This window comes from Dendrobates tinctorius, unplaced genomic scaffold (genome assembly GCF_039654945.1).
Source record: "Dendrobates tinctorius isolate UK_male_01 unplaced genomic scaffold, ASM3965494v1 ptg000070l, whole genome shotgun sequence".
Classification (NCBI taxonomy): Eukaryota; Metazoa; Chordata; class Amphibia; order Anura; family Dendrobatidae; genus Dendrobates; species Dendrobates tinctorius.
Window position 1 is genome coordinate 95,337,717 of NW_027361738.1, and position 17,579 is coordinate 95,355,295.

Below are 17,579 nucleotides of genomic sequence, written 5' to 3' on the forward strand. Positions count from 1 at the left end.
TATTCTTGTACGTAGGGACAGTATTTTAGTAGTTATATTCTTGTACGTAGGGACAGTATTTTAGTAGTTATATTCTTGTACGTAGGGACAGTATTATAGTAGTTATATTCTTGTACGTAGGGACAGTATTATAGTAGTTATATTCTTGTACATAGGGGCAGTAGTATAGTAGTTATCTTCTTGTACATAGGGGCAGTATTATAGTAGTTATATTCTTGTACATAGGAGCAGTATTATAGTAGTTATATTCTTGTACATAGGGGGGCAGTAGTATAGTAGTTATATTCTTGTACATAGGGGGGCAGTAGTATAGTAGCTATATTCTTGTACATAGGGGGGCAGTAGTATAGTAGCTATATTCTTGTACATAGGGGGGCAGTAGTATAGTAGTTATGTTCTTGTACATAGGGGCAGTATTATAGTAGTTATATTCTCATACTAGATTGGCGTAGGTAGGAATACGTTTACATTTTTATTTATAATCAGCCCAGTTATTCTGAATAATCATCTCTCCTCTCTGTAAATGAGCTGTGATTTGTCGGTATACATTGTGGGCTCAGCTGTTGTATTCACATACAATTTCTGCAGGATTATTATAGATAAAACCTTGGCAAAAGAAGTCGCTGCTGAATTCCTAATTGTCTTGTAATGATGAGTATTGCCCTTTGTTTCCAGTGTTTATATTACCCTTTTTATTGTGATTGTGTCCACAATATAAATGATCTACTATATTGAGTTTTTATAGAGCCATTAAACTTTATAAGAAAAGAATAAATCTGCTAGCCCCATTCTCTGCTTGTTTTGGGCCTTTATTTTTCCATTGTGATGCTTCTGGGAAACGTAGCGTCCGAGAATGGACCCTCTGGGTCACGGAACTGAAGCCCCCGAGAGCGAGCGCACCAGGTGGAACCGACCCCTTTACAGGGACCGTTAGGGGCAGGCCCGCGGGAGTCAGACACCGCGATAGCTGGAACCAAGAGTGAAAGCTCAAGGGACTGGAGTGTACCTCAGGCAGGATAGAGTGCAGGACCGAGCACAGCGTACTGGAGCGGGATGTACCAGACGGAGAACGGGATGCTGTATACCAGACCTCAGGAGATGGACGAAGCAGGTACTGGGTGGTGGATGCAGCACCCAGCATCGGGCAAAAGGCACAGGAAGGGGCACGGGTACAGGACTAGGAGTAGGACGAGCACAGGGAACCAGGGCAGGAGTGGAACGGAGCAGGAACTAGGACACAGAGCAGGACAGAGCACGGGGCAGAAGAACTAGAGCACGGATCACAAGATGGGGCAGGAACTAGGAAACGGAGCACAGGACGGAGCAGGATCTAGGACACGGGGCACAAGGCAGAACGGAGCACAGGGAAGGGAAGAACACAGTAAGGCGGCCAGGATTAGCGCAGGCAGGGCACACGATAATCAGGCGCCTCCAACAGGGAGGAGACACCTGATTTACCCTGCGCCAGCAGATGATTGGCCAGCCCTGGCCTCAGAATGGCCGCTGCAGGGTTAAAAGTCCTGCAGGGCGCGCGCCCGCGGCCTAAGGCGCTTGTGCGGGACCGAGTGAGTGAGGGAGGGAGGAAGGAGGTGACAAGTGGGGGCGCTTGTCGGAACGGCGGGACGCTGAAGGAACGGCGGCGGGCACAGCCGCTGCTGTGACAGTACCCCCCTTCTTAAGTCTCCCCCTTCTGAGATTGGCCAAAAATATTTTCAGAATACATGGGGCGTTAACATTCTCCCGGGGTTCCCAGGACCTTTCCTCAGGACCATATCCCTTCCAATCAATAAGGAAGAAGGTTTTTCCCCTAACTCTCTTCATGGCTAGATTGTCTTTTACTTGAAAGGTGTTATCGGCTCCAATTGGCTGAGGGGACGGAAGTGGTGCCGAGTGAAAACGATTAAGAACGAGAGGTTTAAGGAGCGAGATATGGAAGGCGATAGGGACCCAGAGTGAAGTCGGCAATCTCGATTTGTATGCCACGTTGTTGATGCGTCCAAGTACCTCAAAGGGACCGATGTACAAAGGGACTTTTAGGCGGATATGCTTGGTCAAAAGCCAGACTTTGTCGCCAGGATGGTATGGTGGGAGATCACTCCGTCTCTTGTCCGTATGTCTTTTTATCCGGGCACTGGAGTTTGCAAGAGCCTCTCTGGTCTCCTTCCAGACTTGAGAAAATTCCAAGGAGAGGGCATCTGCTGCGGGGACCCCAGAAGATATGGAAATGGGTAGCGGAACACCAGGGTTCCGGCCTGAGACCACAAAGAACGGTGACTTGGTGGTGGATTCATTAGGATGGTTGTTATGGGCGAACTCCACCCAAGGAAGAAGAGAAGCCCTGTTGTCTTGATGGATGTTAGTAAAGTGACGCAGGTAGGATGTCAATACTTGATTAATCCGTTCTACTTGGCTGTTGGTTTGAGGATGATAGACGGAGGAAAAGTCCAGAGATATACCCATGAGTTTACTGGGAGCTCTCCAGAATCGGGAAGTAAACTGAACTCCTCAATCAGACACAATTCATTGAGGGAGTCCATGCAGTTTGAAGATCTGATGGATGAAGATTTTGGCTAACTCAGGTGCTGAAGGCAAGCCGGGCAATGGAACGAAATGTGCCATCTTGGAGAAGCGATCTACCACTACTAGGATAGTAGTACATCTGGAGGAGCGAGGTAAATCAGTGACGAAATCCATGGCGATTTGCTGCCAAGGAGCCTCGGGAAGAGGCAGAGGATGAAGAAGACCGGAAGGGAGGCTTCTAGGCACCTTGTTCTGAGCATAGGTTGTACAGGAGACTATGAAATTTGTCACATCCTGGCGAAGGGAAGGCCACCAATAATAACGGGAGAGAAGAGTGAGGGTCTTCTTGGTCCTGACGTGTCCTCCAATCTTGGAGGAGTGCCCCCAGCGTAGCACCTCCAGTCTTTTGCTCTGTGGATTGAAGGTTTTGCCTGGTGGGATAGGGGAAAGACTCACGGGAGCCACGGTGATAACTTTGGCAGGCTTGATGTTATGCGAAGGGACCTCCTCCGCCTCAGGAGATTGCTAAGACCTGGAAAGAGGATCCGCTTTGGTATTCCTATTCCCAGGCCGAAAATGGAGTTTGAAGTCAAAGCGATAAAAATATAAAGACCATCTGGCTTGCCTAGAATTGAGTCTTTGAGCTGACTGAAGATAAGCTAAGTTCTTGTGGTCCTTGAAGATTGTAAAGGGATGAACCGCCCCCTCCAGAAGATATCGCCACTCCTCCAGAGCCATTTTTATGGCCAGCAATTCCCGATCTCCAATTGAATAGTTGCATTCGGCGGGGGAGAATGATTTAGAAAAGAACCCACAGGGAACCAAACGCCCCGCAGGCGCCCGCTGGGAAAGGACCGCCCCGGCTCCAGTGGAGGAGGCATCCACCTCTAGGACGAAGGACCTGCTGGCTACTGGGCGGTGTAGGATCGGAGCTGATACAAAAGACCGTTTCAGGGCAAGAAAGGCGTCATCCGCCTCAGAAGGCCAAACGTTAGATCTTGTCCCTTTCCGGGTCAGAAGAGTGATGGGCTTGGTCACCGAGGAGAAGTGGGGGATGAACTGCCTATAATAATTTGCAAAGCCTAGAAACCGCTGGATTGCTTTTACTCCGACTGGACGTGGCTATTTGAGTACGGCGGACAGCTTCTCGGGATACATCTTCAACCCGGAGTCCGTGATAATATACCCCACGAAGGGCAACGAAATTTGCTCAAACAGGCTTATCTACACCTTTACGTAGAGTCGATTCACCCGTAGGCGTTGTAGGACCAGACGAACACTCTTCCTATGGGAGGATAAGTCAGGTGAGAAGATGAGGATGTCCTCTAAATATACCACGACACATGAGTACAGTAGGTCCCGAAAGATTTCATTAACGAACTCCTGGAAGACCGCCGGGGCATTGCAGAGCCCGAACAGCATGACCAAATATTCGTAATGACCATCCAGTGTATTTGAAGCAGATTTCCACTCGTCCCCCGCACGGATTCGGATCAAGTTATAGGCCCTGCGCAGGTCCAACTTGGTAAAGACCCGGGCCCCCCTCAGGCGGTCAAAGAGTTCAGGGATTAGCGGAAGGGGATACCTATTCTTGACTGTGATATTGTTCCAGCCTCGGTAGTCAATACATGGCCGAAGGGATCCATCTTTCTTCCGGACAAAGAAAAAACCAGCGCCCGCAGGAGAAAAGGATTTCCGAATGAAACCCTTGGCCAAGTTTTCCCGAATGTACCCTGACATGGCTGAGTTTTGTTCTGGAGACAGTGGATAAATTCTCCCCCTGGGAAGGGTAGCCCCTGGAATCAGGTTGATTTGGGCAATCGTAGGACCGATGCGGCGGTAGAGACTCCGCCTCCTTTTTACTGAAGATAACGGCGTACAAGTGGTAAGCCGGGGGAAGCCCAGGAAGATCGACAGGAACTTGTAGCGGTCTAGGACGGGCAATCGACAGCAGACAGCGTTCATGGCAGGAGTGGCCCCAGCGCAGAATCTCCACTGAACGCCAGTCTAGAACTGGCTCATTCGACCTGAGCCAGGGTAGGCCAAGGAGTACGGCGTGAGATAAGTTGGGCAGGACGTAAAAGGGTATTCTTTCCAGATGAAGTGCTCCAACTTGCAACTCCACTTCGGCGGTAACCATGGTGATGGGCTCAGGTAACGGTTTGCCATCCACAGAGGCGATCGCACGCGGGTTTTCAAGGGTAACCAACGAAATCCGGAACTTGTCCATCTCTTCGAGCCAAATGAAATTACCAGCCGCACCCGAATCCACATACGCCTCCACAGATCTACGCTCCCGACCTAGAATAATTAAAGCTGAAATGGTAAGGGGCAGAGAGGAATCAGGGTCCCCTAGGGAGGCCTCTCTTACCTTGCCTAGGTGGAAGCATTTCCCGGTCTCTCTGGGCAAGTATGCAAAAAATAATTGGATCCCCCGCAATAAAGACACAAACCCTGCGTCATTCTCTCCCTCCGCCGCTGTTTGGACAATCTTACCCGGTCCACCTGTATGGGCTCAGGAGCAGCACTAGTAGGCAGCACGGGGGAGCGAGGAATGGGAGCCTGGTATAGCCTAAAGGGTCTCCTCTCTAATAGCCTCGCGAGAGGGCTCTAGGAACCATAAATCTGTATGGGTGGCTAGAGATATGAGGTCCTCCAGGGTGGTTGGAGTGTCCCGGCCGGCAAGCTCGTCTATTTTGCTAGAAAGCCCTCTCCAAAAGGCCCCAACCAAAGCCTTATTATTCCACCCTAACTCTGAGGAAAGTGTCCGGAAGCGGATGGCGTACTGTCCTACAGTAAAGGAACCCTGACTGAGATTAAAAAGAGCCTCGGTAGTAGAGGCCAACCGCCCGGACTCATCAAAAACCTTACAAAAGGTATCCAGGAAATTTTGTATACTAGATACCACGGGATCATCCCTCTCCCATAGGGGATTTACCCAAGCTAAGGCCTCCCCCTCTAGGTGGGACACAATAAAGGCTACTTTGGCCCGGTCAGAGGGGTATTGCTGGGGCAGGAGCTTGAAGTGCAAAAGACACTGGTTCAAAAACCCTCGGCACAGCTTGAGGTCTCCGCTATACCTAGGGGGTTTCCCCAAACGTGGCGGCGGGTGAGATACTGGGTCCCGGGGAAAAGCCGAGGCAGCAGCAGAGGACTGCAGGGTAAGTAGTCGATCATCTACGGATGCCATGTATCTCAGGATGTGGGACTGGGCATCAAGCTCCTGCTGGAGGCCTGCTAGCAGGGGGGCATTTCCTGTGTCGGTGGTCTGAAGAGTGGAAAGCCGGGTGTCCATGGACTTCATAAAGGCCATTATTCGAGTCTGGTTTTCCCGCAAAAAGAGTAATTCTGTGTAGCCGCCGCGGCACCAGCGGGGTCCATGGTCTGATTATACTGTGACGCTTCTGGGAAGCGTAGAGTCCGAGAGTGGACCCTCTTGGTCACGGAACTGAAGCCCCTGAGAGCGAGCGCACCAGGTGGAACCAACCCCTATACAGGGACCATTAGGGTCAGGCCTGCGGGAGTTAGACACCGCGACAGCTGGAACCAAGAGGGACAGCTCAAGGGACTGGGGTGTACCTCAGGCAGGATAAAGTGCAGGACCGAGCACAGCGTACTAGAACGGGATGTACCGGACGGAGAACGGGATGCTGTATACCAGACCTCAGGAGATGGACGAAGCAGGTACCGGGTGGTGGATCCTGCATCGGGCAAAAGGCACAGGAAGGGACACAGTTACAGGACCAGGAGTAGGACGAGCACAGGGAACCAGGACAGGAGTGGAACGGAGCACGGGACGGAGCAGGGACTAGGACATGGAGCAGGAACTAGGACACGGAGCAGGACGGAGCAGAGGAACTAGGGCACGGAGCACAGGACGGCGCAGGAACTAGGACACGGGGAACAAGACAGAACGGAGCACAGGGAAGGGATGAACACAGTAAGGCGGCCAGGACTAGCGCAGGCAGGGCACGCGATAATCGGGCGCCTCCAACAGGGAGGAGACACATGATATACCCTGCGCCAGCAGATGATTGGCCAGCCCTGTCCTCAGAATGGCCGCTGCAGGGTTAAAAGTCCTGCAGGGCGCGCGCCCGCGGCCTAAGGTGCATGCGCGGGACCGCGTGAGTGAGGGAGGAAGGCGGCACGGTGGGACGCGACCCAGTGAGTGAAAGCGGCAGCGGGCCCTGCTGCTGAAGGAACGGCGGCAGGCACAGCCGCCGCTGTGACATCCATTTTGTAATCGATCACTGAGAACGTTAGACCCACCTATTTGTATCTCATTCCTTTCCCCCCTGTCCAGTGCTAATTCTACAGTGAATCCGTACATTCAGTGACGCGGCAGCTTTCAGGCCTCTTCTTGTCCTTTTAGTTCATCCTCTACAGATTAAAATTGTCCAACTTGTCAGGGTAGGGGGTTATATTGACCTTTGACCGAACACGGCTATCACATGTGCAGGGGGCTTATCTTAGTTATCCCACCATTGTCACAATGTGATGAAAACAGCAAGCTAGTCTTTCCCTAACAATTTATCGCAGGGGCTTATTGAAGTTATTCCACTGTTCTCCGCTATATGTCACGAACTGCACGGATTTGTGTATATCCCACTTTTCAGTTCCATTTTGGAACTCGCAGTTCTCCGGCACCCCCCTTACCCTCAGGTCAGTCAGGGAACTGCACCTAGGATAATTAGTCACCGGACGGGCCACGTGATGTGCACTGGCTATTAGGCACGCTGCAGCGAGGGAATTATAAATGCTTTGGCCGCAGCCACACAATCAGCATATAAAACCCCTTCCTTCACTGCCAGCTACCCCACCTAGCCAAAACACACTTCGCTGCCCCCAGCTTCCGATTTTCTCTATTAATATTTAAAATTAATAAAGGGGTACGAAGCCAACCCAAATTAGTAGCGCAATCACTTCAGGCACGTGAAAGTTCGGTATATAGCATGGCGACGGAGCTAATAATTTTATATCTTACTCCCAAAAGACAGGCAGTGTTTACAAAGATATAAAAAGATTTTACAATATGAGACAATGAAAATATGTACAATACGATTACAAATAAAAAAGAGGATTAACAGAAGAAAAGAGGCACTCACATGTTACTTAGATCATTTCAGGCAGAACCAGGCTGGTAGGAGGAGCCAAACATCACAATGCATTGGAGGGTCTGGATGCAGCAATTTCCCAGGCTAGAATGAGGGCTGTCCTGTGTGAAAGTGGCTTATACCCCTGGGCTTGTGACGTCACTAAAGGGGCTGGTTTTTCGGCACCCTCCCACAGCTCAGAGTTATAGATCTGGTTCTGAAAACTTACAACAATCATAACTGGGCTTGAGAATCTAGCAGAATATCGGCAGAACCCTCATTCGTCTTATATTGAAATTAGCTTTCCACTGATTCAAAACTCGGACTAGTTATTCCACTCGGTTCAGGAGAAATCCATTTCTCTGGTTCGGTTACCTCTGGAACCGGGAAAAACATGGGCTATGAAGCTTAGTCAATGCATGTCCCAGATATGTAGTTTTTATTTTTCTATCACAACCTCACATCGCTTTATGACCAAATGATTAGATTCCCATTATTGTCTATAGGAAGTCCTCACATGGTGGAAAGACAAAGAAGCTCCCTGCTGTGAGGAGGGAAATCACTCGCTGGTGTCTCAGGTTACACTGAGTGTGTGCAGGCTGTGAGTGAGCAGAAATTCGCAGGCATGACAGGCAAAAAAAAAGGAAAAGAACAGGGTGGGGTCAAACCCTCACCACTGGCATAGCAGAGCTCAGTAAGTGAATAGAAGATTCTGGAAATAGGGAAAAATACATGATACTTTACATTATCGTTACACTTGTCTTGTAACGTTTTTCGAGTGTTTAGGTCACAGGTAGCCGTGTTCTTAATTCCTGTTGTTCTGGATTTCAGCGGATGTCTTGGGAGAAGAAGCCATTCTGAAGTGGTACAAGGAAGCGCACGTCGCCAAGGGGAAAAGCGTCTTTCTTGACCAAATGAAAAAGTTTGTGGAGTGGTTACAAAATGCAGAAGAAGGTAAAGCAAACTCCACCGCTTGTCTTTAAAAGTATTGGGTTCACTCCGCTCACCACATTTATTATGTGTTTAGGGTTTTGTGGTTCAGACCAGAGGGCTTATATGCTACAATACGCACCAAAGTCATGCAAAGTAATGACATAAACTAGGTCAGCCCAGACGTTGTGTAAAGTTTGAGAAACAGATTTACTTTTGGATTTGAAGCTTTTTTTTATTTTTAGGTTTTTTTTTTTTCTTCTACTTGCACCAAACGCTCTTTGTAATTTGCTGGTGAGTTTTTGGTTTTTTTTTAAGTTGCCAAACTGTTACACAAATGTGCTCCTGATAACCCCCCACACACACACACACATACACACACTACCATCACCATGGTGATTTTTGTGTGTACCAGAAAAAAAATTTTGTTTTTGATTTTTTTTTTTTTTTTTTTTTTTGCAAAAAAAAAAATGACTCATTTTTATAACTGGTGCTAGAAAGTCAACAGATCCTTACAAGACTAATTAAAAAAATATATAAAAATAAATGGAATGGTAATTGAGGCATCGGGCCCCAAATGTCTAGCAAGCTGCACTAAGATGACTATGCAGCATGAGCCAGTCGCTAGCGTCTGATTTTGCTGTTTCCTTTCTGCACTGTGGGTTCCTGCTGTGAGTTTTGTTGGTATGTGCTGCCCCCTAGTGGAAGTTGGTTAATAGTTTTCTGTAAGTTTTATATTGGACTCTGCATGGCAGGTAGACACCTAGAGGGAAGCCCTCATCCTGTGCAATCTATAGACCAGTGTTCCCCCAACTCCAGTCCTCAAGAGCCACCAACAGGTCATGTTTTCAGGATTTCCCTTAAAATTGCACAGGTGAGATCTGCTCACCTGCACAGGCAAGAATTTCACCACCTGGGTGATACTAAGGAAATCCTTAAAACCTGACCTGTTGGTGGCTCTTGAGGACTGGAGTTGGGGAACACTGCTATAGACCATATGTAATATTTTTCCCCAAGCCCATCTTGGTTGAAATCCCTGCTACTTCTGCTGATTGTGACCCTCTCCTGTATAAATGTTACAAATGGCTGTCAGTCACTGATTAAGACCGCCCACTGGACTCCTAAATCCAAAGTAAGAAGGGATTTCAATGACTTTACTGTAAAGTTATACTGAAACTTTTCTCACAAATCTTTACGCCACTCTGCTCTACAAGCTGCATGGTCAATGTGACAGGGTCCCTTTAAGATCCACTTTTGGGTAACTGTTGTCCAATAGCTATTTCTTGTGACCCCGCCATATTTACTTGTTGCATGTTTATTTCAATTGGGGAAAGAGAATAAGCAGCTGTCAGACTTATTTGACAGCTTCTTATCTCTTCTGGAAATAAAGGATTGGGCATGTTAAAATTCAGCATGGCTGATCCTCCATTCTTTCAATATCAGCTAATGAAGGAGTCTGATCTGCGCATATACACCCAATTAACATCAGATATTGGTATTATATTAAATTCTTAAAATGGCAGTACTATGTACATGTGCTGCCGCCTGGTGGCGAGCCGTTATTTCAGTTTTTTGTGTTTTGGGGTGGCGGTTACTGTGCTAGACAGTGGGTACATGGCAAGATTTGGTGGCTTGTGGGTAAATAGTAAGATGTGTGTTTATGGAAGGAGACATTCCATTGTCTCAGCATGCAGTATCCTAGACCCATGGAGGAGCTGCAGCTTCATCCCCCTCCTCCCTTTACAGTTCCAGTGCCATTTTTACCAAATGGACCCAGGCAAAAATTTGCACATGCTGTCAGAGTGCTGTCAGCTCAATCATGGATGGGGGGAAAAGGCGTTGTACAGGACAGAAATGTAAAAATAATAAAGGTCTTTATGGGAGACAACGTTTTGCAAAAAAGATTGTGATTCTGTGATTTTATTTTTTATTTTTTTTTTTTATTATTTAATTTTTTAAAAAACGATACCGATGTGATCAATTAATGATCAGCCAATTAGAAAGATGGATATGTGGATCTAGATAAAACGTAAATATTATAAACCAACATTGAGAGACCCTTTCTATTAATGAAAACCTCCAGGGGGTTAAAGTGCACAATGTGAATATCCAGAATGGTTCTCTATTAACCTCTCATATCGGTCCCTATAACATTCCGGGATCTCTTCTATTATTTATATTTGTCTGAGACAACAAAAGTCTTTATTGTTTTCAGGGAAGAAAAACAAAAGGTTTAGAAATACTAAGCGTCCCGATCTTCAAATCTTGATGATGTATCAATGTTCATTCATCCATTTCCTGATGCTTGTATTGTTCTACCAACGATTTGTCATTTACAACTACGTTCCCATAAATGAATTACAAATACTGAACATTCATCTCCAGTTATCCCGCTCCAGGACACTCTGGGAAACAGAACCAAGAAGTTAAAAAAAAGTTGGTTAATTTGTCCCCATTTCGTAATTTGAAAGTCCTCAAAATCATTCAAAATGTATCGTAGTTGTATATTATAACACATTGGTGGGAAGACTGATAATAGGACCGATCCCTGACCATTAATGAGACGGGTACCAGAGATTAATGGAGAATCGTTCCAGATATTCACTGTAGCCCCCCCCTTTCTATTAACTGATTAGTTCTCCATTTAGTTTTAGATTTTACTTTGAACAAATATACAGTTGTGGCCAAAAGTATTGACACCCCTGCAATTCTGTCAGATAATACTCAGTTTCTTCCTGAAAATGATTGCAAACACATTCTTTGGTATTATTATCTTCATTTAATTTGTCTTAAATGAAGAAACACAAAAGAGAATGAAGCAAAAAGCAAAACATTGATCATTTCACACAAAACTCCAAAAATGGGCCAGACAAAAGTATTGGCACCCTCAGCCTAATACTCTGTTGCACAACCTTTAGCCAAAATAACTGTGACCAACTGCTTCCAGTAACCATCAATGAGTTTCTTACAATGCTCTGCTGGAATTTTAGACCATTCTTCTTTGGCAAACTGCTCCAGGTCCCTGATATTTGAAGGGTGCCTTCTCCAAACTGCCATTTTTAGATCTCTCCACAGGTGTTCTATGGGATTCAGGTCTGGACTCATTGCTGGCCACCTTAGAAGTCTCCAATGCTTTCTCTCAAACCATTTTCTAGTGCTTTTTGAAGTGTGTTTTGGGTCATTGTTCTGCTGGAAGACCCATGACCTCTGAGGGAGACCCAGCTTTCTCACACTGGGCCCTACATTATGCTGCAAAATTTGTTGGTAGTCTTCTGACTTCATAATGGCATGCACACTGTCAAGCAGTCCAGTGCCAGAGGCAGCAAAGCAACCCCAAAACATCAGGGAACCTCCGCCATGTTTGACTGTAGGGACCGTGTTCTTTTCTTTGAATGCCTCTTTTTTTTTTCTCCTGTAAACTCTATGTTGATGCCTTTGCCCAAAAAGCTCTACTTTTGTCTCATCTGACCAGAGAACATTCTTCCAAAACATTTTAGGCTTTTTCAGGTAAGTTTTGGCAAACTCCAGCCAGGCTTTTTTATGTCTCGGGGTAAGAAGTGGGGTCTTCCTGGGTCTCCTACCATACAGTCCCTTTTCATTCAGACGCCGACGTATAGTACGGGTTGACACTGTTGTACTCTCGGACTGCAGGGCAGCTTAAACTTGTTTTGGATGTTGGTCAAGGTTCTTTATCCAACATCCGCACAATCTTGCGTTGAAATCTCTTGTCAATTTTTCTTTTCCGTCCACATCTAGGGAGGTTAGCCACAGTGCCATGGGCTTTAAACTTCTTGATGACACTGCGCACGGTAGACACAGGAACATTCAGGTCTTTGGAGATGGACTTGTAGCCTTGAGATTGCTCATGCTTCCTCACAATTTGGTTTCTCAAGTCCTCAGACAGTTCTTTGGTCTTCTTTCTTTTCTCCATGCTCAATGTGGTACACACAAGGACACAGGACAGAGGTTGAGTCAACTTTAATCCATGTCAACTGGCTGCAAGTGTGATTTAGTTATTGCCAACACCTGTTAGGTGCCACAGGTAAGTTACAGGTGCTGTTAATTACACAAATTACAGAAGCATCACATGATTTTTCGCTCAGTGCCAATACTTTTGTCCACCCTCTTTTTTATGTTTGTTGTGGAATTATATCCAATTTGGCTTTAGGACAATTCTTTTTGCGTTTTTTCATTTAAGACAAATTAAATGAAGATAATAACAAAGAATTTGTGTTTGCAATCATTTTCAGGAAGAAACTGAGTATTATCTGACATAATTGCAGGGGTGTCAATACTTTTGGCCACAACTGTATATTCATAGATCAATCATGTAATTGTTGTATCCGCGAGTCCTCACCATTGATCATGTGATTACTATGTATCATTATGTAAATCTTTTAGTTTGTATCTGAGGAAGAAATGAGATCTGTTCTGAAACACATTGTCTCCAATAAATGCAAGTAACTGATTTCATTTAATGGGTGCAGAAAATCACAACATTAAAGGGTATGTGCACACGTAGTTGGAAGGGCTGCGGATTTTTCCGCTCGGATTTTGAAAAATCCACAGGTCAAAATACCTGCGGATTAGCCCTGCGGTTTCACACCTCTACAATGGTGAAGGTGTGAAACCGCACAAAGAATTGACATGCTGCGGATTGAAACCCGCAGCAAATCCGCAGCATGTGCCATTGAAACCAACGGTACTGTACAACGCAGCAGAAACTGCTGCGGACCCACAGGACCAGAAGCGCTGCGGATCCGTAGCAGAATCCGCAACATATGCACATGGCCTTAGGCTAAGTGCCCACGTTGCAGAAATGCTGCAGAAAGTTCCGCAACATTTCCTCACTCCTGCTGCGGGTAAAACACATGCGAATTCAAATGCGTTTTTCCCACTGAAAACAAGCGTTTTGCAAGTGTTTTACGCTTGTGGAATGCTTGCGCATTCCAAGCATCGCTTGGAAATGTGATTGGCAGGTTGGTCACACTTGTCAAGCATAGTGCTCACCTTCCGACGGCCCCGATCTCCTTCCCGCCTCTCACCACGCTCCCGGCATCTTCTGGTCCCATTAATGCTTTGCACGAAGGACCTGCGTGGTGAGAGGCGGGAAGGAGATCAGGGGCCGTCGGAAGGTGAGAATAACAATATTTTGTATTTTTATTTTCTACAGGATTATGGTACGCAGAGCCCGGAGGACAGTCTCCTCTCTGCCAGACCGTGGGTACCATCCGCACATGAAGCGCTCACTTCACACATGGAGGGCATAGCCACATGCGTAAAATGAGCCTTTCAATGTAATCCTATGGGTGCGGAATTGCCGCGATTCCGCAAAAAGAATGGGCATGCTGCAGATTTTTCCGCTATGCGATTCCACAGCGGAAAAATCTGCAGCATTAGCACAGCATTGCGGAATCCCATAGGATTGCATGGGATGCTTTTTTTTTTCTTTTGCGCTTTCGTGGCGATTTTGCGCGTAAAATAACACCGCAAAAACTACGTGTGCACACAGCCTAAACCTCACCCAAAGCTCATGGTGTGAACATGGCCTAATCTGCTGTGCCACATTTCTCATTTTGCCCCACTTGTGTCCCTCAATATTTGTATAATGTTGTCTGTCTTCTAGAATCGGAGTCTGAAGGAGAAGAGAACTGAGTGGCGCTCCTGTCTGCAGACGAGCGGCGTGAAGGTCGCGTCTGCCGGGAGTCTACGAGCTACCAGTCGTCCCTGTTATGTAGGAGAGCCGGTTTAGAATTGGTGCACTCAGGCAATTAGATCCTTCATCTGGACGTCTACCTCCGGTCAGTCTCGTGATCTTGGGCAAAGCCATCCACGCGGGAGCTGTGACAAAGGGGCGGCGCTTCTTCATGGACTCCTCCTACTTGTTAGTATCTCCAAGCACCGAATTAACGGCACAGTCCCGACTCTTGTGTCCAGGTCTCTAGTGATTACTCGTAGCTCAGTGTTGGCTTGTGGATGTCATAAGATTAATCCGTTTATTTTCCCTTTGGAATAAAGGCTTTTTATCTTAAGGTTGCAGTCTGTGACGCCATATTACGCCATTCTACACCTCTACTCGCCATAAATGACATAACGTTCCTGTAATTGGCGCGGTGCAACAGGAGCGAGAAACATCGCAGAGGGATTCCAAAGGAAAAAGGAACGAAAAGTGACGCCGGAGCGTGGAAATCATAATATGCCCTGACTCGGCCCCCGGTGTAGCCCAGGACTTGTATACTCACGACTGAACATCCCCCTGTATACCGTAACCAGACAGGAACCCCCCTATATCCAGACAGGAACCCCCCTATATCCAGACAGGAACCCCCCTATATCCAGACAGGAACCCCCCTATATCCAGACAGGAACCCCCCTATATCCAGACAGGAACCCCCCTATATCCAGACAGGAACCCCCCTATATCCAGACAGGAACCCCCCTATATCCAGACAGGAACCCCCCTATATCCAGACAGGAACCCCCCTATATCCAGTAGCCAGACAGGAACCCCCCTATATCCAGTAGCCAGACAGGAACCCCCCTATATCCAGTAGCCAGACAGGAACCCCCTATATCCAGTAGCCAGACAGGAACCCATATACAGTAACCAGACAGAAACCCCCTATATACAGTAACCAGACAAGAACCCCCCCCATCAGCATACCGCAAACTATACCTCCCCTGTATATAGACGCAAGGTTATAGCCCCCCATATACAGACGCAGGGCCAGTGATTCCCCCCCCATATACAGACGCAGGGCCAGTGATTCCCCCCCCATATACAGACGCAGGGCCAGTGATGCCCCCCCATATACAGACGCAGGGCCAGTGATTGCCCCCCCCATATACAGACGCAGGGCCAGTGATAGCCCCCCCCATATACAGACGCAGGGCCAGTGATAGCCCCCCATATACAGACGCAGGGCCAGTGATAGCCCCCCATATACAGACGCAGGGCCAGTGATAGCCCCCCATATACAGACGCAGGGCCAGTGATGCCCCCCCATATACAGACGCAGGGCCAGTGATGCCCCCCCCATATACAGACGCAGGGCCAGTGATAGCCCCCCATATACAGACGCAGGGCCAGTGATAGCCCCCCATATACAGACGCAGGGCCAGTGATAGCCCCCATATACAGACGCAGGGCCAGTGATGCCCCCCCATATACAGACGCAGGGCCAGTGATTGCCCCCCCATATACAGACGCAGGGCCAGTGATGCCCCCCCATATACAGACGCAGGGCCAGTGATGCCCCCCCATATACAGACGCAGGGCCAGTGATGCCCCCCATATACAGACGCAGGGCCAGTGATGCCCCCCCATATACAGACGCAGGGCCAGTGATGCCCCCCCATATACAGACGCAGGGCCAGTGATGCCCCCCCATATACAGACGCAGGGCCAGTGATGCCCCCCCATATACAGACGCAGAGCCAGTGATGCCCCCCCCATATACAGACGCAGGGCCGGTTATACTCCCCTATATACAGACGCAGGGCCAGTGATGCCCCCCCATATACAGAAGCAGAGCCAGTGATGCCCCCCCATATATACTGACGCAGGGCCAGTGATGCCCCCCCCATATACAGACGCAGGGCCAGTGATGCCCCCCCATATACAGACGCAGGGCCAGTGATACCCCCCTATATACAGACGCAGGGCCAGTGATGCCCCCCCATATACAGACGCAGAGCCAGTGATGCCCCCCCCATATACAGACGCAGGGCCGGTTATACTCCCCTATATACAGACTTCTTTCATACAGAAATACATACAGAAGGATCCCAAAGTGAAGGTAAAGATGCTGATCTCAGACTATTTTCCTATAAAATAAACGAACACCAGAATAAGTGCATAATATAATGGTACGAAAATAAAAGGAACTTCCTTCTTCCATGAAAACATGAAGTTTTATAAACCACCAAGGAGCTGCGGCCGACCCCGGACATGAATGTAATAAATAAGAACGGCCACTATGTGGCAGTGTTTGATGTCAGACTGCATACAATGAGAATTAATGTGGCCTTCCACTTTAAGAAGAGTGGACCCCAAACACTATTATACCAGGCACAATAAACACCGATTTTTCTCTTTCTGTTGTTTCTCTCTCTGGCTCCAGTTTCTGCTGTCCCCTGCTGCTCCTGTCTCTGTTTTGACTATGCAAATCAGCGCTGCAGCCAATCACTGACCTCAGCAGCTTTCACCGTCTACATCATCAGTTTTGTGTCTTTTTCATCCCTGTGTTCGCAGAGCTGTAACTTTCTCACTTGTTACCACCCATTTTGCAGTACATACAATGTATAGAAATATTTTTTTTTTTTTTGGGGGGGTGGGGTATTACGATGATGTGGGTTTATACAGTGTTTTGTTTTTTGTTTTTTTTTCTTCTTTGCAGTAACGCAGTGTTGTTCCTTTCTGAACACTGTAAGTCAGGGTATTCACCGCAAAAAAAAAATACCATAGTGCAAAGTATCTTAGATCTTAGTAAGGCCCCCTTCACACATCCACTTAAAAAAAAAAAAAAAAATGCGTAAGACAGCCCGTTTCTGCTATGTGTGTGGTTTTCTCTTGGCCGTCTGTATGACGTGCTGGAATGCCAATTACAGATTTTTAGGTGTTAATACTTTACATGGATTAACCCAATAATAAAGAAAAAACTTATTTTGGTAACCAGCAAAGGTAAATCTGACAGCAGATATTATCAGGCTATGAAGGTCCATGAATATTGGGTCCTTCCCACCCTAAAAAAGCAGCCCGCTGCCGCCCCAGAAGTGGCGCATCACATGAAGACTTAGGTTGAACTCAGTTGACTTTACCTTGAAAATATGAAAACTTTACCCATTAAATCCCTGTAACACCGGCACACTGGTGGTCTCCGCCAGTTCTTCAGTGCCAGAAATCATTCACGTGACTGTTGTAGCCAATCTCTTGGCTCAGCGGTTATGTTTGCATGTTTAGTAGTAGACTAATGAGGCCAGTGATTGGCAGCAGCGGTCACATGAATGATATAAGGCATGTTCTCATTGCTAGAA

At 47.3% G+C, this 17,579-nt stretch overlaps 1 protein-coding gene across 3 annotated transcripts in view; it reads left to right on the forward strand.

The window, feature by feature from the left end:
- The window catches only part of BZW2 (basic leucine zipper and W2 domains 2), a 72,969-nt gene extending 58,394 nt beyond the window's left edge, over positions 1–14,575 (forward strand). For all 3 annotated transcript variants that reach the window (XM_073582145.1, XM_073582144.1, XM_073582146.1), the window contains 2 exons: positions 8,445–8,567; positions 14,170–14,575. In XM_073582145.1, the coding sequence (XP_073438246.1) occupies positions 8,445–8,567; positions 14,170–14,198 (152 nt within the window). In that variant the 3' untranslated portion in view covers positions 14,199–14,575. The remainder of the gene's footprint in view (positions 1–8,444; positions 8,568–14,169) is intronic.
- Positions 14,576–17,579: the final 3,004 nt, after the last annotated feature.